The sequence below is a fragment of the Geotrypetes seraphini genome, chromosome 7 (assembly GCF_902459505.1).
Source record: "Geotrypetes seraphini chromosome 7, aGeoSer1.1, whole genome shotgun sequence".
NCBI lineage: Eukaryota > Metazoa > Chordata > Amphibia > Gymnophiona > Dermophiidae > Geotrypetes > Geotrypetes seraphini.
Genome location: NC_047090.1, coordinates 139,469,566 through 139,490,443, shown reverse-complemented (window position 1 = coordinate 139,490,443; position 20,878 = coordinate 139,469,566). Strand labels below are relative to the sequence as shown.

Genomic DNA, 20,878 nt, shown 5'->3' with positions numbered 1-20,878 from the left:
GTTGGGTGGTCCTCTGAAGTGGGGGGTTAGTGACTGGTGTTGAATGGAGGCAAGGTTTGAGGGAATGTGTGTGGGGGATTAGAAGTAGAAGTAGGGATCAGCACTGCATGGATGAGAGAAGGTGGGTGGATCAACACTGCATAGAGGAGCAGTGTGGAAGAAGTTGGTGTTGAATGGAGAAGTTTGAGGGGAAGTAGTGGTGGTAGGAATCACCACTGCATGGAGAAGCCATGTAAGAGACGTGGGGTGGTTTTTTGAGGAAGGGAGAGGGATAGGGACTGGTGCTGAATGGAGGAGAAGTTTGAAGGAAGGTGGGTGGTCCTGAGGGATAATATTTTGTAAAGATATAAACAATCATGTGGATAAAGGTGAATAGTTTAATGCTTATTTTGATTTTCAGAAGCATTTGGCAAAATCCCTAATAACAAACTTCTCATGAAATGAAAGCATGAGATGGGGGAAATGCCCTATTGTGGAGAGTAGGACTATATGTTCAGTTTTCCCAAATTGAAAAGGGTCAATAGTAGAGACCCACAAGAGTCTGTAGAATGACATGTGCTATGTAACATACTCATAGTCTGGAGAAAAGGGAAATGACTAAAATGATTAAACTTGCAGATGAAACAAAATTATTCAGTGCCATTGAAATGGTTGAGGATTGTGAGGAACTGTAGAAGAAGAAGAAGCAGATCCAGGATCGCTTTTTTTCAGCACTGGTGGAGGCAGCTGGTTGTATGACCCTGATGCAGCCTTGTTGGCCATATCAGGCACTAGCATTAAAACAAACCACTTCTCTTCATATGGTTCTGCTTCTTGTCTTCTGTTCCACTTTGGATCTAGCAGACCAGTTGCCTTGTTGAAGGATCTTGTGAGCTTAAGAGACTGGGCACGCACATGGCAAATGAAATGTAATATGGTCAAGGTCAAAATGATGAACAGAAGGAAAAATAATCCTGATTATTGCTGGGCTCTGAGTTAAGAATCAATCACCCAAGAAAAAGATCTTGGAGATATTGTTTCATCTTAGTATGCTGTAACTGCTAGAAACTCCATAGAATGTTAAGGATTATTTCAAGGGACTATTTCTTGTGTATCAGGTAAGTTCACATTGAAACTGTATTGCAGCTATACATTTGTATTATTGGAGGTTTTTCTGACCTATGAAGTTATTGTCCAATCAGGTCACTACTTTGTAAAAAACCAACAACAACAACTAGAATGAAATCCACTGGGGTCTTTTCCATACATGTGTTTTATGTTTGAGGCAAAAGGTATCTGCTTAAAAGTTGGCTATAGTTTTTATGGGAATCTGTCTTTGAGTATTATTTCAGGAGTTCCCAAATCTGCCCTGGGGGGAACCTTAGCCAGTCAGGTTTTCAAGATATCCACAATGAATATGGATGAAATAATTTTGCATACCAAGGATATCCTGAGAACCTGATGGGCTAAGATTCTCAAAGGATAGGTGTGAGAATTATAGGCTTATTTGAAAAGGAATGGAGAACAAAAAGTGAGAATATCATTGTCTCTTTCCTTGGTGGAACTGCATCTTCAGTATTAGGTGCAGTTTTGGTTGCCCCGTCTCAAAAACATAGGGCTCCTTTTATTAAGCTGCGATAGCATTTATAGCGCACGCAGCATTTATAGCGCACGCAGCATTTAGCGCGCACTAAATCCATGCTACACGGCTAGAACTTTAGGGTCTAGCACACGTGGCATTTTAGCATGCTATTCCGCGTGTTAATGCCCTAACGCAGTTTAGTAAAAGGAGCCCATAGTGAACTAAAAAAAAAAAAAGGTTGAATGACGGAGGACACAAATGATGAAGGGCATAGAACATCTTATTTAAGAAGAAAGGTTAAGTTGTTAAAGCTCTTCCACAAGAAAGGAAATATTATAGAAATGTGTAAAATCTAGAAGGGATGGAATAGTAACTAGAGAATGGTTATTTAATATTTCACACAAGGCTAGAACAAAGACAGGCAATGAAACTAGCAACCAGCAGTTTGGACAAGTTCTGAAGACATATCCCATTAAAAATGATTAACCAAGCAGACTTGGAAAAGCCATCCTTTATCCCTTGAAATTAACTATGAGAAATTTGATCTACAATTTGGGTTGGGATCTGTCCCTTACTCCCTTTTTGGACCTAGACTGGCCAGTGTTGGGGACAGGCTGCTGGTCTGACTCGGCATCATTTATATTATGTTGTGTGCTTTAAAACAGCAGGCACATATTTCCTTTTAAAAATGATGGTGCTTGGGGACACTCACTATTCACCTTGTATTGACTTGCTTGAGAGAGAAGCCTCCACCTATAAAACGACTATTTGTATATTTAGGAGTCTGTGATACGCGTATATTCACCAGGGTTGTTACTCCCTAATTTGTAGTCACTAGGACACAATGAAGAAGATTCATCCTTTGCAGTCAATCAGATAATCTTCTTCTTCTTGTGTTGGGGTTTTTTTTTTTTTTTTTAAATCACATCACTTTTAACTTCAAAGAAACAGCAAAAATGGGTTTTGAATAGTGCAGAAGTATAAATAAGTAAAGAAAGGAAATGAGAAGTCCCTGGTTTTTCCAACCTCGCCCTTTCGACCAGAGTTTTCTTTTGCAGCAGCTGAGCGGGAGGGAAGAGAGAGAGCGCGCGCGGCTTTGAGCCTTATTTTTATCCTGGCTGATCCTCTTAGAGGGGCTGCCGCGAGCCGCTGACGCACGGTCCCCGACAGCCAATGGCAGCGCTCGAGTCGCTGAGGCTCAGCGCGAGCTCCATAAAGTGAGCGGAAGGCGGCGGGGCCCGGGTAGTCGCGGCGGTTCAGCGCCCCGAGCTCCCAGGCGGCATGGACAAGGAGAAGCCCCGAGCTGTGCCGGACAAGCGGCTGGCCAAATGCAACGGCTACTTGGCTGGCGAGAAGGAGCCGCTGCCCAGCCTCGCCCGGCTGGAAAAGTCGTGGCGCGCGGAGGGGAAGAGTCCAGAGTCCGGGGACGGCTGGAGGGAGGAGAGGACGCGTAGCGAGGAGGACAACGAGCTGAACCTGCCCACCCTGGCCGCTGCCTACACCAACATCCTGCGCTCCCTGGGCGAGGACCCGCAGAGGCAAGGGCTGCTCAAGACGCCTTGGAGGGCAGCCACTGCCATGCAGTACTTCACCAAGGGCTACCAAGAGACCATTTCGGGTGAGTGCCCTTCCCATACTGCCTCACACCTAGTGCAACCTAGTGCTTTTTCCAGAGTTCTTAATGGCAGTGGTGAATCCCTTCCAGTAGTACACTGGAATATTACTGGTACACGTGCTCCTGTGTTTATACTTGCTTTATGCGTTTTAAGTATAAAAATAATCGTGCTTTAGGTATATAATGCTTTGGCCCTGCATAGTTGGGTGAGTTTTTTTGTGTTGTTTTTTAAAAAAAATATAATTCCTATTATGGGAGGAAATCAAGAAGCGCTCTAATGAATAGACGGATGGGAGTAGTTGCTGTTCTCACGTGTGCCAGTTTGCATCCTGCTGGCAAATCTCACTACCTAATCTGTCAAGTATTTTGCAACCTGAACGTGTAGATTTTCATTTCCAAAGCAGGGACCTGGATGCTTCAGCTGAGCAATCGACTACTTCTCCGTCTGAATCGCAAATATCAGGGATAGAGAAATCACACTTTAGTCAGCCAGCATTGTCAACTCATCCTTGTCCGCCTGCCTGAAGAGAGGGATTGGGGATAAACGACCCTGTCTGCTGGCTCCCTCCTCACCTAAGGAAGCAGAGAGACTCCACCCTCACAGCAGCGTTAAAAAAGAGTGGTGCAAGGACTTCTGTTTATTGGGTAGTCAGGTGAAGGGGTAAAACGCGGACCTGATGGACCTCGCAGATCTAAAACCGCACGTCCTTAATAAATTTTACATTACGCTGGTTCCAATCGTAATTATTTTAGCAAAGTTTTGTATTATTCACCGTTATCATTTACAGCAGTGGTCTCAAACTCACGGCCCGGGGGCCACATGCGGCCCGCCAGGTATTATTTTGAGGCCCTTTGTGTGTTTCTCATAATCACAAAAGTAAAATAAAACAGTTTCTTGATCATATCTCTCTTTAGCTATAAATGACAATATTATTATTAAGACTTAGCCAAAAGGAAAGATTTATAAACTATAAAGAGTTTTACCTCATGCAAAATTGTCATTTTTTAAATAAAACATTAACTATTTTTTTCTGAGGCCCTCCAAGTACCTACGAATCCAAAATGTGGCCCTGCAAAGGGTTTGAGTTTGAGACCACTGATTTACAGCTATTGTAAACATAATGTAAATAAGTCATAAGTCTGTAAATTCAAATATTTTGTGTTCCTGGCTCTTTATTAGTCCATACTGACGGTTTATTCATTTTTGCAATGTCCTGTCATCTGGGACACACGATATGAAAAGGTAAAAAATCTGAGGTCCGTGCCACTTGTAGTTAGTTTCTGGCTCTGACAGACCTCGATGGCATTTTAGCGCTGACGGGTCCTAATTCTTTTCCCTCCCTATGCTGAGACGGATCCATCAGCGCTAAATTGTCATTGAGGTCTGTCAGAGCCAGAAACTAACTACAAGTGGCACGGACCTCAGATTTTTAAGGACGTGCGGTTTTAGATACGCGAGGTCCGCGTTTTACCCCTTCCCAAAACCTATAGCCGAGGAACCCCTGACATTTTAACTTCTACACTTGGACATGTAGGAAGTTTCAGTGGATAACCCTAGATACTTAAACTGGTGGAAATAAAGATTAAAGTTTTGCAAAACAAAGTGATGACTGGTAATTATAAAGCTTGAGGACCACTCAGCTAAGTAAACAACTTTAAAATGATTCTGACCTTTTGGGCAGATCACCCTCACCAGTTCTTCCATAATTTTCTACTCATGGTTGCTTCAGGTCACTTCAGGTTTACCCAGTAACTCTTGCTACTACTGAAGAAAATTGTAAGATAAAATTAAATAAATAATATGTTAGGGGTGTCTGAAAAGAGGTTCGAGTTCACTTCACACCATAACTGTTGTATTTTGTGATTCCACTTTGCCAGGGATCATCAGTGATAAGTGCTGAACTCAAAGATTATCCCATGTTAACTTACAGCCTTCAATTTCAAGCCCTGACGTCAAGAGTTTTATTGTTTGGTAAAGATACAATATATTTCTTGCATTTGCCACTTCCAGAATTCGGAATTAATTCTATGACAAAACTTCCTAACGTTTAGAAAACAGGGTGCTTCTAATACTGAGTCCGGGAGCTTGTCTCGATGGTAAAGTGTAACAATGGGCTGGATGGCCCGAGTTGGTTGCCCGTTGAGATTTTTGTAGAAAGGTCTCGTGGGGGGTTGAGGGCTGGTTGACTAGTGGCAGGGAAGTTAGAGCAAGGGCAGAAAGGAGTGGGTGGTAAAGGGAGAGGTAGGGGAAGCTGTAGATAAATGTGGCTTCCAGCCTGCCAGCTTTGATTTGATTGGGAGACACGGATGGCTTTCCTTATCCTAGCCAGGAGTCCACAAGCTATTCACTGAACTGCACTGGTACTTTTATATGGCATCTCAGAATGGTGCTTATTGAGATATTGAATAGAATTATTAAATCATAAATCTGTGCTATACCATAGTCATTAAAATACATCTTGGTGGTGTTAAATAAAAGAATAGGGGAGAGAAGACGGAACAATACAAAGAGAACAAAGGCAGTGGTAAAATTAGTCATAGACATTAAAGGAGCATATGTTAGCAATGGGCCATAGCAGCTTCTGAAATTGGCCATAGGTCAAGGTAAGGAGAACAGAGATGAGCTAATCTGAGAGGAAGGCCTGAGTGAAGTGAAAATTTTCAGGGCAGATTTGACTTTTAAGTGTGTCAAAAATATTGAAAAGTAAGATGAGAAACAGGAGTCATGAACAGAATCCAGGTGAATATAATAATAATAATAATAACTTTATTCTTATATACCGCCAACAATCTTGCGACTTCTAGGCGGTTTACAATAAAAGAAACTGTAAATACAATCAAGAGAAACTTTACGTACAGCGGATTAAAGAGTATAGCAGTGTATATCTCGTACAACGAATTAGAGAGTATAGCAGTGTACATCTGATAACATTAATAATGTTAACGTCAGTTTGTGTGTTACAAGGCCAGGAAGTGCCAAGTTGTTTACACAGAAGTAGAAATATTCCGTAAGTTCATAGAGTGTTCATATTTAGTGAATAGGGGTTGGGGTTAACAGTTTGCACGTTCAGTTATGTGGTGATGTTACGAGGGGGGTTGATGTTCCGGTTCGTTACCTAGGTATTTCAAGAATAGGTAAGTTTTTAGGTGTTTCCTGAATTCTTCATAGTTGTTTGTGTGCGCAATTAGTTTTTCTAGGTCTTTACCCCATATGGCTGCTTGATATGATAGCAGTTGTTGATGGTGTCTCTTATATTTGCACCCTCTAGCCGGTGGGGAGACAAATTTCATGTGTGTTTTTCTTTCATGTCTGTTGGTTGGGAATGAGAAGAGGTCTGTAATGTATTTTGGGGCTAGACCATTTAATACTTTGAAGCAGAGACATCCTAGCTTGAACTTCGTGCGCGCCTCCATCGGCAGCCAGTGTAGGAGTCGGTAGGAAGGGGTTATGTGATCGGACTTCTTCAGCCCGAAAATCATCCTGACTGCTGCATTTTGTATCAGTTGTAGTCTTTGCATTTGCTTCTGGGGGATTGTCAGATGGGTGATGTTGCAATAGTCCAGGTGGTTTAGTATTAGGGATTGTACTAGAATTCTAAAAGCTGAAGTGTGGAAGTACGCCTTAATGGACTTAAGTTTCCAGAGAGTGAAAAACCCTCTTTTGATTAAGGAGTCTATGTGGTCTTTCATGGTTAGTCCTTGGTCTAGTATTACTCCTAGAATCTTCATCGTTGGTTGAATGGGGTAGTTTAGATTGTTAATGTGTAATGATGTTGTCGTGATCTGTGCATGTGGCGAGGCTATGAAGAATTTAGTTTTTTCTGAATTGAGCTTCAGTTTGAAATCTGTGGTCCATTGATCCATCGTGTTTAGCGCTTCAGTTGCTGTGGGGGTGATTTCGGAGGGGGATGCTGTAAATGGGATTATGATTGTGATATGTATGTATGATTGTGTGAATATGTATATGGGTTGAAACAATCCAGAGTTGCCTTTGGGAAGAATGAAGAATATAGAATGGAGTGTAAAAAATAAGTTATAGAGAATTACATTACATACAGATTGCTAATATGCCCCAGAAGGAGTTTGATGTGACTTACAATTTAGAAGCGCTTGGCCATATCCAGGGATTACATTATTTCAGTAGGGTTCATGACACAGATAACTTGGTTTGTGTTTGTCTAGGCTTATGATTATGACACATGATTTGGTTCTTGAGGGCCACAACCCATTTGAGTTTTTAGGATTTCTCCAATGAATATGCATGATATCTATTTGCCAGCACGATCTCGATTGAATGCAATTAGATCTCTTATATATTCATTGTGGAGATCCTGAAAAACTGACTGTTATAGAGGAATTGAGCTTATTATGCAGGACTTCGTCCATGAGTTAATATAAGGATTTTAAAGGATATATAGTATGTGATTGGAAGTCCCAGCTTCCTAGAAAGAAGGGGAAAAACCCAAACTTCCTAGTACATAAAAGTAGTTAAAAGAGGTGTATACAATTATTTGTAATCACTTGACGTTCTGAGCGCGACAGGACGTGGAATAGTAAATGGGGAAATAAGGAATGTGAAAAGAGCCACTAGACTTTATCAATTAATGAATGGACATTAAGGACCGTTTTTTTTTTGTTCAGGGGAGCGGCCAGGCCTGGAGCCTTTGTGGCAGGAGGGCGTGGGCATCTCTCCTGCCATTTTGGGGGGGGGGTTCGGGGGTGCTAGCGTGGGGGGAGGGCTTTTTTAATGGGACAGGTGGTGCACGGTTAAGTCGAGCAGAACATATGTTCAATTAAAAAAATAAAAAAAAAAGCAGAAGCCTTGACAGCAGTGACAGGAGGTTGCTTCTCCTGTCACTACTGTCAGGGCTCTGCACATGTCTCAATTGCTCACTGAGTGACTGAGTCGGTGGGTTTGCATGCAAACTTGATAGTGAATCAATCGGTGTTGGAAAAGCAGCCAGTGAATCGGCCAACAGCAATTGAGTTGCTATCTTTAGTGAATCTAGCCCATAGTTTATTGTAAACTGCTTTGAGTTGAACATCTTGTAAGAAGGTAGGTGATAAACAAACATATCTAAAAAAAAATGTAGAATGTTTCACAATTCATCTCCTTTCTAGAAACTGTTAACATCCAATTTATAGGCTTAAACTGGTGGCACAAATTAGCAGTTGCATGCACAACTGACATTAATAGCTTTTCTAGAATCTCTTCTGTTCTGTGTGACTTTAGGGGTTGTGGCTGTGGAAAGAGGAGGCACATGGGAAGGTCAGGGGTGTGTGTCTGAGTTATACACACAGGTTATGTACCTAACTGCCAACAGTTAAGCACAAGCACTTACACCAGCCTTTAAAATGGCATGTCTAGGGCTAGGGAGAAAGCTGCAAACTTATGCAAATATTCTATAATGGCAGTTTTGTGTTGTCGTTAAGGAATTTGCACTTAGCATGCTTCATCCCATTACCTAAATTTCAATGTCATTTATAGAATTTTCCCTATAATGTACAATAAACATGTTTCATAGTTTTAAAAAAATATATTAATTGTTGCACAGGACATAAGAGCTACTCAGGATTTCCACATGACAAATATATGGGTCAGTTGGAAATCTAAAATTTTTTTTCTGTTTTTAGTTGACATATCTCCTGAAGTCCCAGCCGTTTATAATTAGAAGCAATACATTTCTCAATTTCTTTTCAGTGGGTATACTTATTAAAACATTAACATCAAGGGCCTGATATTCAAAGCAAATGACAGCATTTGTTGGCAGATGGTGACCACAAAAATTGAGGAATAAATAAGCTGGAGTTCATAGTTATAAAATCATTGAGTAGCCAGCACTAGGTGGGGCAAAGATAGCGTCACTAAACTGTTTCATATCTAAATTTGAGCTTACTTTGACTTGATTCTGAATTTTAAATTTAGGTGTCTAGAGTTATGCCTGCTGAAACCAGGTGTAATTCCCAGGGCCCAATTTGGATGCAGTATTCTAGAAAACTGCATGCAAATTTTAGGAGCACCCCTTACCTACCCAAGGACCTCCCATGGCAATGTCCCTTTTGGGTTGCAGACTATGGTATTTGTTATAGACTAGCGAAAAGCAAGATGTGCGTGCAAATCCAAATTGGTACCAATTAGCACACAATTATTAGCACTGATTGGCTTGTTAGCCAATGTACGATGGCTTTTACAAAGCTGCGATAGAGGTTTCTACCACAGACCGGTGAGGTAAATGCTCGCTCACTCATAGAATTCCTACGAGTGTTGGAACATTTACCTTGCCAACTGGCTTTGTAAAAGGAGCCCTTAGCAATTTTGGAAGCCATATATAGAATCCAGAGGTTGAAACAGGACTGCTGTTAAGTCCTAGTCATGCATATGTATTCAATGGCACTAGCTAAAAATAGTCACGTGCCAGTGCTGGGCATTAACCTATAGTGACATTATACTAGATGGGGTAATGTGTGAGCTCTAGTATCTGTAAGGACCATTTTCGATAGGACATCTAAGTCTGACTTTGGCTGTTTTCCGCAATATGTCCAAATATCAGGTGGAAGAAGTGGCCAGTTTCAAATCTGCAAGACATCTAACTTTTTTTTTTTTAATGGCCCAGCTAGATCTTTTGTCCATTACGAAGAAAAAGGTCCAAATTAAAAATGTCCAAAATGATCCATTTGCACATAGGAGAGGCCAGCATTTTTAATGGACTGGCCACAGACATGCCAGCAGAGCAGTGGGGCACTCTAGGGGCATTGCTGTGAACTGCACATTAAGGGTGCCAGGTACACATCTCACCATAACCCCTGTACATTATATGGTGAGCCCTACAAAACTTCCCCAATACCCATCTACCACCCCAATAGTCATGCCTATATGGCAGTACAGTGAGGTTTTGGTGGGCTCATACTTTCTACCAGAAGTATACTAATTAAGGTGGCATATAGGCCTGGGTCCCTTTCTCTGCAGTCTACTGCATTGCCCACCAGGCTACTCTAGAGACCTACTTGCAGTTATACTATCTGCAGCTGTCAGTGACATATGTACTGTTTCATGTAGATATTTAGGGGGTGGGAAAGTGAGGGAAGGAGGAAGGACAAAGGCTGGAACGCAGTGAGGAGTAGGGGGTACGAACTCGGGACATAAGAGGGAGGGAGGGAGGAAGGGGGCACTAACTTGGGACATAAGGAGGGAGGGAGGGAATAGAAAGGGACAATTGGGCCTGAGTGTGTGAGTGAGAGGGAAAGAGATAGTGCACATGGAGGAAGAGGAAAATTGGGCATAGAGAGGAGGGAGGTAGAGATGCATGGGGAATAGAAAGAAGAGAGGGAGAAATGTTGGATATGGTGGTGAGGGAAGGAGGAAGGACAAAGGCTGGAACGCAGTGAGGAGTAGGGGGTACGAACTCGGGACATAAGAGGGAGGGAGGAAGGGGGCACTAACTTGGGACATAAGGAGGGAGGGAGGGAATAGAAAGGGACAATTGGGCCTGAGTGTGTGAGTGAGAGGGAAAGAGATGGTGCACATGGAGGAAGAGGAAAATTGGGCATAGAGAGGAGGGAGGTAGAGATGCATGGGGAATAGAAAGAAGAGAGGGAGAAATGTTGGATATGGTGGTGGAGAGGGAATAGAGGGATAGATTGAAGGGGATGCAAGGGGGAGGAATGTTGTGCATAATGATGGAGGGAGAGATGTGGCATGGTATTGGAGAGAGGTGATAGTTATTGCCTTAAATGATATTTGTCGCTGATGCAATGTGTATGTCATATGCAATTTGATTTTATATGTAAGTTTATAATTTGTTATAGTGTGTTTTTGTATTGATATGTACAACAAATGTTAATGTCTTATTTTGTATGTTAATTTGTAACTCGCCCTGGATAAGGGCGGGGGAGAAATAAACAAACAGAAGGAGAAATGGGCAGTGGTGAAAATTGATCTGGGGGATGAGAGAGGAAGAAAAGTTAGACTCATGGAGGGACAGAGAGAGATGTTGGTTGGGGAAGGGAATGAGGTCTGGAGGAGAGGAAGCATGCAGGAGGCAGAACGAAATATTGGATGCACAGTCAGAAGGAAGTGCAACCAGAGACTCATGAAATCATCAGACAACAAAGGTAGGAAAATTATTTTATTTTCAATGTAGTGATCAAAATGTACCATGTTTTGAGAATTTATATCTCCTGTCTATATTTTGCACTATATTTGTCTATTTCTATAGTTACTGAGGTGACATGGCATATTTTAAAATCATCTGCCTTGACATCTTTGAAACCCCCCCAAATATAAATTATGATTAACATTTTCTCTGCGTACAGTGTGCTTTGTGTGTGTGTGTGTGGGGGGGGGGGTTAAATTTTGTGGTTACCATTATGTATTAAGATTATACTGTGTGTATATGAAAAATGGATGGCAGAAATTGCATTACAATTAGTATTATTATTGTGGGGGTGGAGTCAAGAGCGAAGTTTGGGCAGGTCTGGGGCGGAGTTTGGGTGAAGGTACTTGATTGGTATTTGTTAGGCTTAGGGGGTACTGGGCTTGAAAAGGTTGAAAAACAATGACTTAAAGGACTCCTCAACTTTAGGTGAAGAGGTGTGTTTTTATTGCTTTTCTAACTCCCCTGCCTAAGATTACAAAGAAATATTAATGTATATCAATTGTCACATTAGGATAAAAAACTTAAATTGATAAATCTTGCACTGTAATTACGTCAAATTTATCCTGTAAACTGCATATTATGAATATTGGTATTAGACCCTAGTATGTGTCAAAGTAGGATAAAAACTTGTTTCAAAAAACCTTGTACTGCAACTATGGCAAATTGTAATCTGTTAATTGTATATTATGTATGTCAACCTGTAACCCATTCTGAACTCTTTGGGGAGAATGGGATAGAAAATGAATCAAATAATAGAGGAGGGGATACAATAACTTGTCGTCCAGCTGCTTTGCAGTTGGGCACAACTATTATGAAAGATGGAAACCTACTTTTGTAACCTAAAATGTCATGCAATAAGGCCCTGATTCTATAAAGTACACCTAAAGTTAGGCGCCAATATCAGCACCTAGCTTAATTGACTAATAGGCTTAATTGGTGCCGATATTGGCACTCAACACCTCACAATCAGCTTCAATTGGACTTAATTGAAAGTTAAGCACCTAACTTGAAAAACTTGATTTTATAGAAAGTAGACCCCCTAGCCCAAAGCAGCTGCAATAAAAGTGGGCGTAGTTGGAGGCGGATCATGGGCATCTTTTCGAGTTAGGCATCTCTTTGTGAATTAGGTGCTGTTAGGCTCTGTTATTGGCATTTAACTTTAGGTGAAGAAAAACCTAGCATAAATATGATACGCCTAAGTGTTGGGACACTGAGCACCAGTGATTCTATTCTATAATGGCACCTACCGGTAAGTTTTATAGAATTGGTGCTGAGATTGGCACCTAACTTACTTAACTTTAGGCAGATTTTGTAGATTTGGGGCCTTAGACCTGGATTCTCAAAAAGCCGCCAAAGGTTAGGTTGCCGACAGGCACCTAGATCACACCTGCTGGCAACTAACATAAGAGTTTTAATTGGTTCTAAATGACCCAATAATTAGACACATCATTAAAACCAATTAAACCTTAAAATAAAAAATTAGGCCACGCTAGGCAGACTCCCAGACCAGTGCCTAGGTCCATGATGCCTAGTGTCGCCTAGTGATGTTGAAGCCCAGAAACGGGCATGTTTAGGGGCAGCTCCAGGCTTCAGCATCACTAGGTGACATTAGCTGTGATTCAGTGCCAGAAATGTAGGCCTCTAAAATCCTGGCCTATATTTCTGATGCCTAGGGTCCTTGGGAGCTGCGATTCTGGAAGCGGTTCCTGTTGGTGATTGACATGCGGCAGACAGTGGCATAGTAAGGGGGCGGTCCCATCTTGGTGAGGGTGCCAGCACCTTTCTACCCCCCCACGCCACACTCTCCCAACACTTTACCTCTTTAAATCTTTGCCAGTGCAAGCAATTTCTCTGGCCTGCTACACGTGCCAGCCTGGCTCCCCTCTGAAATCACTTCTGGTCTGACCCAGCAGCGGCGATTCTTATGTTCTGGGTCGCAGGGCTAGGAGGTGACATCAGAGAGAGAGAGTCAACACCGGCACGAGCAGCAGCCAGAGAAGCAAAGGATAGGCTTTGCCAGGGCTGGACACAAGCAGCCTGTTTACAGAGCTTCCTCTGTTAACAAGCTGCTGCTGCTTCTTTGGGGCCAAGAAGGGGGGGGGGGAGGTTTGAGTCAGGACCAGCTTCTACTGCTTCAGGGGCTGGAGAGAGGGGGGGGGGGTGTTGACTCAGATCCAGCTGCCGCTACTGCTTTAGGGGCTGAAGGGAGGGAGAGGGGTTGTTGACTTAGGACTGGCTGCCGCTGTTGTTTCAAGTTCTGGAGACAGGAGGGGGGGGGGGGGTTGTTGGGTCAGGACCGGCTGCCACTGCTGCTTCAGGGGCTGGAGGGAGGGGTGTTGTCAGCTCAGGACTAGCTGCTGCTGTTGCTTCAGGGGCTGGAGGGAGGAAGGGAGGGGGATTGCCGGGTCAGGACTGGCTGCTGCTGTTGCTTCGGGAGCTAGAGGAAGTATGTTTTGTTTTGTTTTTTTTCTGGTTGGTTGAGAGTGCTGGTTGATTAAGTACCAGTTAACTGGAATTCTACTGTACTTAACTGCTAGCTTCCAGCTGGGCTAGGCTTTTGATTTCCAGCTTTCTCTAGATGAATTGTGCTGGTCCATATTGAAGAACTTATCTTACTATGGCTTCAACTTCAATGCTTATATCTCAAGATTTACATTTTATTTTCAAACTTTTTTCTTGCAAAATGCCATGACATTAAGAGAGCAGATTTTAAAACAATTTTGAATCTCTCTCTCTTTTTTTTTTTTTTTCATTCAAAGAACTTATGTGGTGACCCAAATTGGCCACTGTCAGATTGAGTTTGATAGAATTTTCATCTAACCCAGCATGGTATTTAGAAATAGAGAAAAATAATGGCAGGTAAAAGCCAAATGGTTTTCATATTAATTTAAAAAAAAAATTAGGAACCTTGAAATAATGATGTTTCTTTGAGACAGTAGTACTGAAGAACATATATTGACACACTGGGACAGACACAAAAGTCCATCAAGCCCTTCTCCCTTTGTATTTGCAGTTTCCGTATCTGCGGTTTCGCTTATTCAAGATTTTTTGGCCACTGACTCCGCCCCTCCCAAAATGTCATCACTAAAGTTTTTTTTTCCTTTTACTGTACAGTATCGATAATGTTTATCACTTATCATTACTGTACTGTAACTCTGAAAATAGCTGCTTCCATGCTTTCTCCCACTAATTCCCTGCTTCCATGTTTTCCCAATATGCACTGAGAAAAACGCTGCTTCCCAGCATCCCTAGAGAGAAAGGCTTCTTCCCAGCATGCATGAAATCGTTGCTTGCTTGCCCTGAAATCACTGCTTGCTGGTCTGCCCTGAAATCGCTGGTTGGCTGCCTTGAAATCGCTGGTTTCAATAGTTATTTGTGGTTTCAATAGTAAAAACGATGGCGCTTTTCCAAAACTGCGAATAATATGTAAAAAAGTTATTCATGGTTTTTCCATTTTTGCACCTATTGGCTGCCCGCATCCACCATGAATACAGTGGGAGAAGTGGCCAACTCAAGTCACAAGTATCTGGCAAGATCCCAAAAGAGTAAAATAGATTTTATACTACTTATTCTAGAAATAAGGAGTGGGTTTTCCCCAAGTCCATCTTAATAATGGGCTAAGGACTTTTTTTTTTTTTTTTTTACCTTTAACCTTTTTTTTTTAAATCTTGTTAAGCAGAGTTTAATTAAACATTGAGAGAAACTTTTTTTTTAATGATTTCTTTTAAATTTACTAATTTAGGACTACGGGGCACACGATGAAGATACTAGAGCTTTTGGAAAGAGTAAATAAGCAATTCATGTTTAAAATACTGAGGAGTTGAAGAGGCCTAGCCACTTTAGCCTTTCCTCATAGGGAAGTCATCACATCCCCTTTATCATTTTTTGTTGCCCTCCTCCTCTTCTAATTCCACTAAATTCTTTTTGAGATGTGGTGACCAGAATTGCACACAGTATTTGAGGTGCATTTGCACCATAAGAGTGTTACAAAGGCATTATAATCTGTTTTGTTTTCCATTCCTTTCTCAGTTCCTAACATTCTATTTGCTTTCTTAGCCCAATGAGCAAAGGATTTCAATATATCATAGAAACATGATGGCAGATAAAGGCCAAATGGCCCATCTAGTCTGCCCATCCACAGTAACCACTTTATCTTCCTCTCTCCCTCTCTCTAAGAGATCCCACGTGCCCATCCCACGCCTTCTTCACACCTAGATCCCTTTTCCTAGGCAGTGACTTCTAATGTGGAACCTTGCATCACACAGCTATAATTAGGGTTCCTCTTTCCTATGTGCATCACTTGCTCATATTAAATGGCATCTGCCATTTGGATGCCCAGTTTCCCAATCTCTTGAAATTTTTCACAATTCTCTTGCATTTTAACAACTTCGAATAACGTTTTTATTGGCAAATTTTAATTAACTCACTAGTTATTCCCTTCTCCGAATCATATAAATTTAAATCTGGCAAATTAGTGCATCAGTGTGCTAAATTATAGGGAATCAGTTTTTACTTATGTTTTCCATCTATTTGGAAACTTTACATAGATTGTTAAGTAACACTATAAGCAGGATCAACAAAGATAATAACACTAAGAATGTGATGTAACAATGTGACCGAAGTACCTAATAAGTCAGACTTGGGGACATGGGAAGATAGGAGGGTTTATAAAGAAAAAATAAATAAATAAATAAATAAAGGCAATTTAAGTATAAAATAAAAAAAATTTAAAAAATGTGTAACTGGATATGATAATGGAGATCATTCAGTTTTCTTAATTGTATCAAATTGTGGCTCATTGAATTGGGATATTATATATTATAGTACACATTATAAATCTGAAAACATTTGGTGCTTTAGAACCTCCCCCCACCCCCAATTTTTTTCCTGTCAAGTAGACTTTGGTTCTGGGAATGTTTTTTACAACTTTTTTTTTTGTAATACTGCTAAAGGTGAAATGCAGGTAATTGGGCTACTGTGAGTTATCAGAGATCATAGTCTAATCTCTATTACCTTGACTGAGCAAAAATGTTGAGTCAGGGGTTTTAAGGTGTGCTATTACGGTTAAGGATAAAGCTAGATATAGAACAAGTTCAGTTTTGTAGGAGCTTTCATTAGCAAAGAACTAATTGTAAGTGGGTGAGCATTTTCCTATGTTTTTGGCTTCATATTATATATGTAGAGCATGTAATAATAAAGCTGATGAGAAAACTTTAGAGATTTCAGTATCGGGGAACTGCAGTGAAGTTAGGTGCCCTGTAGCAGTATACCCCGGGCCAAATGATTCATGAAGGCTATAAAAGCCCAAGTTGATTTGCCCGATACATCATATTATCTCTTAAGTGCTCAAATAATGCTTCAAAAAAAATGCACCACTTAATAAAGGAATCTTTCACAAAAAACATTTGCACTCTAGATTATTCCTAGTGTAAAGTAGGAGATAAATACTCAACAATATTTATTATCTCCACAGTCCGCCCATTGAAAAACATTACACTTTACACTAGGGATAATCTAGAGTGCAAATGTTTTTTTAGTGAAAGATTCCTTTTGAAGCAAGTTCAGCTCTTGAAGAAGACAGCGAAACAGAGCTCTGTCGGGTATATTTCGGACTTACCTCAGCCAGTGATGAATAGTTCCAGCTTTTATGAACTCAGATAAGTTGGACTTTTTTTTTATTTTTATTGAATCTTCATTACAGTTGTAGTTCACATATTGTTGGCACTCCCTTTATTATTAGACAACTTTGAACTTTGAGGATGTGTCGAAAGAGGGAATAAATGAGTTACAGTTTTTCCTTTTTTCACTTTTTTTTCCCTTTATTAAGTGGTACATTTTTTTAAAAACATTATTTGAGCACTTAAGAGATAATATGATGTATCGGGCGAATCAACTTGGGCTTTTATAGCCTTCACAAATCATTTGGCCTGGGGGATATTGCTACAAGGCACCTAACTTCACTGCAGTTCCCTGATACTGAAATCTCAAAAGTTTTCTCATCAGCTTTTTTATTACAAGCTTCCTTATATATATTTTTTTCATTGGTTTATTTTACTATTTTTGTCTCATTTTTTCCCTCTTTCCTTATTCATATGAGTAGAGGTGTCCTCCTCTCCTCATATTTTTGCCGATTCTTTTGTGGATTATTTATATGCGGCAATTTGTTAGTTTTTTTTCTATATCTTACTCCTAAATCTGCCAACTTCTGTCTGTGAAGGAGGCCTGTATATCACACCAATGTAAATATATTCACCATTCCCTCTTTTCAAATTGATCCACAGTGCCTCTTCCTTACTGACCCTGCAGATCTGTAATTGTGTGGCTTTAATATGTTCTTCAAAATATAATGCCACTCCTCCTTTTCTTCCTACCCTGTCTTTCCTAAACAGATTATAGCCCAGTATAACAATATCCCAGTCATGGCTCTCTGAACCACGTCTCTGTGATTGCCACTAAATCCAAGTCGGACTCTTCTATCACAGCCAGGTGCATTTTTTAATTTAAAAAAATATAAATATGCAAAGAAAAAAAAATAAATCTTCTATATCTGAAAATTTGCCTTGACTCCACTCATATAACTTAGAGCAATTCAAAGCCAAGCCAATCAGAGAAGGGGGAATAGATTCACTTTAGATAATGTCAAATGCTGTTTGGTGAGCTGCATAAGTACATTCTAATATTTATGGCATTTATGGTAAACTAAAATGTGAAATAGTTTCAATAAGTGAGTGTAATGCAATGGCATTTTTACTTCAGTTAAGGTACAATTTAGCTGAGCTACATTTGTCTCCAGCGAAGTGATTTCAAAAATGTATTGGAATGGGTGTATGTGTGACTTGACACATAAGTTGTCCCCGCAGATCAGATCCCTTGAAGGACTCCTCAACTTTAGGAAAGCAATAAAAACATACCTCTTCACCCATCTCCCCTGCCCATGACTGGATTACAAAGAAATGTATATTGGCACTTGATCCTGGTATGTCACATTAGGATAAAAACTTAAATTGAAAAATTTTCCACAGTAACTATGGAATATTTAACCTGTAAATGATACATTATGGTGTTCATAATGCTCATAAATTTTAAAATGTCCCAAAACCAGCCTAAGCTGGCACTTGATGCCCTAGCTGGCACTTGATGTCCAAAGCAATGGCCAATCGGAGTTCCTTAGGCTACTTCTTAAGGAAGTCCCTGATTGTCTCAGGTACCTCAGGCCTCTCCCAAGGGAGGAGCCCAAGGCACCTGAGCCAATCAGGGCCTTAGGCCCCTCCCCATGCATCACATGATGTACCAGAGTGGAGCAATTGAGTGATTGAGTCTGGGAGTTTGCCTGCAAATGATTTGCACCTCCGTGCAAATCATTTGCATTCAAACAAGGTAGTGAATCAATCGCTGTTTCAAAATCAGCCAGAGAATCGGCCAAAAGCGATTGAATCACTATCTTTAGTGAATCTGGGCCTTAGACACCGACAATTAGACCTGTTTAAGTTGCGTCTGTAAGTTCCACAAAGGTGCCCAAACTGACAAGAAAACCACTGGAGGATTGTCACGATTCCATCCCACCACCCAAAGAGTGAAAAAACCCCATAGGCTTCCCATCAGCTGATTGCGGCGAGGAATCCCATCCGCTGAGCCGGTTTCGGGGATTCCAGGTGGCTCAGCGGATGGGATTTCCCTTGCCAGGATCAGTTGAGCCATGGAGCTCTACACCCCTCCCCCTGACATCTCCCTGATATCCTGGACCTCCCCATTTTTAGCCAATCAGGGCCTTTGGCCCCTCCCACTGCATCCCAAGATGCATTGGGAGGGGCCAATTGCAGCATGTGGCCCTGTGGGCAGAAGGGAGTGAGCTTCTCTCCTGTCATTGTCTCATCTGAAGATACTTGGGGAGGGGGGACTAGGATTATTGGGATGATGTGAGAGGGGGCCCAGGAATGATGTGTAGGGGGGGGGAGGATTTGTCTGGGGATGTTGGGAGAGGTCCGGGGATGTCGTTTAAGGCTCTGCAGCTCAGTTGATCTGTCAGAGAGAATCCACATCAGCTGAGTCGCCAGGAATCCCCGAAACTGGCTCAGCTGATGGGGATTCCTTCTGCAGCGATCAGACAAGATAGTTGGTGGATACATCTACAAAACTTGCTTTTGTACGTTTTTTGTGTGGATGGTTTTATTTTTTAAAAATAGGCAAAAATGATAAACGTCTTCAGGACCAAAACTTATACCTAGCTCATTTTCAAAAATAAAAGATAGACGTTTGGCAGCTTTTAAAATGGACATTTTTCTTACTGGGTTTGTGGACGTTTTGCACAAAATGTCCAACCTCAGATTTGGTCAAAGATAACTAATAGTGAGGTAAATGCTCTTGAAATACACAAAGCTGAGAGGTCAAAATCATTGACAAAAGTATTGCTGGAACCAAGACTTCTCAATATATAAGTCAAAGATAAGGCTTAAATATAATTATTAGGAAATAGAATAGTGCAATCTTCACATACACTCAAAATTGTGTAATCTGACCAAGAGCCGTGGCTCCTATAGTCGAACCCACCGTCCTATCACTGTGTATGACTAGCGCAAAAACAATGAACTGAAGGCAATGTGCTCTTTACATACTATGTTTGTTCTCAATGGCAATAAGAGGAAAAACCACTCCACTTAGCTTTAAGATGCGTTAACAGGTCCTGACATGGGCCGTGTTTCGAGGGTCTGTTTCAAGGAACCCAGAGAAGAAATGGAAAACTTCAAATGCCAGAGAAACAGTAGCTGTGTGATTTGGACGAAAAACTTGTATTCATAAGTGGAAACAGAAAGATCTCTTGGTCGGATTACACAATTAAAAAACATGTGCTGTAAGGATAACTTTGGCAAATTATAACCTATAAACTGTATATTATGTATAGTGGTATTAGATCCCCCTAGTACAGGGATCGCAAAGTCCCTCCTTGAGGGCCGCAATCCAGTCGGGTTTTCAGGATTTCCCCAATGAATATGCATTGAAAGCAGTGGATGCACATAGAGCTTATGCATATTCATTGGGGAAATACTAAAAACCCGACTGGATTGCGGCCCTCAAGGAGGGACTTTGAGACCCCTGCCCTAGTATGTATTGAGTTAGGATAAAAAAAAAACCACAATTTGTATCATAAAACTTGTACTGTAATATGGCAAATTGTAACCTGTAAACTGTATTTCATGCATGTTTAACCTGTAATCTGTTCTGAGCTCTTTGGGGAAAACAGGATAGGAAATGAATTAAATAATAAAGAATGCCCTGCATTACACTGTGTGTGTTTGAATTTTGATGGCTGGATGTAATGATATTCAGCAAAGTTAAATATGTAGCAAATGTCTGTTTCAAGGATAACTACTATGTTCTAGAGCAGAAGATCTGTAACAATTTTGAACAGGGTGAAAAAAAAAAATTTTTAAAAAATTGCATCTGCTTGTAAGATGTTCATGAGCTGAAGGAGCAGAGTGTAATTTGAAGGCATATCCCATACTCTCTCTTTAGAATTGTAGTTTGTAAATGTTTTGACCCAAAGTTTTT

At 41.0% G+C, this 20,878-nt stretch overlaps 1 protein-coding gene across 1 annotated transcript in view; it reads left to right on the top strand.

Annotated features, from left to right (window-relative positions):
- Positions 1 to 2,773: 2,773 nt before the first annotated feature.
- GCH1 (GTP cyclohydrolase 1) overlaps positions 2,774 to 20,878 on the top strand; it is an 80,375-nt gene continuing 62,270 nt past the window's right edge. Inside the window, exon 1 of the mRNA XM_033953027.1 lies at positions 2,774 to 3,179. Within this exon, the coding sequence (XP_033808918.1) occupies positions 2,843 to 3,179 (337 nt within the window). The 5' untranslated portion in view covers positions 2,774 to 2,842. The remainder of the gene's footprint in view (positions 3,180 to 20,878) is intronic.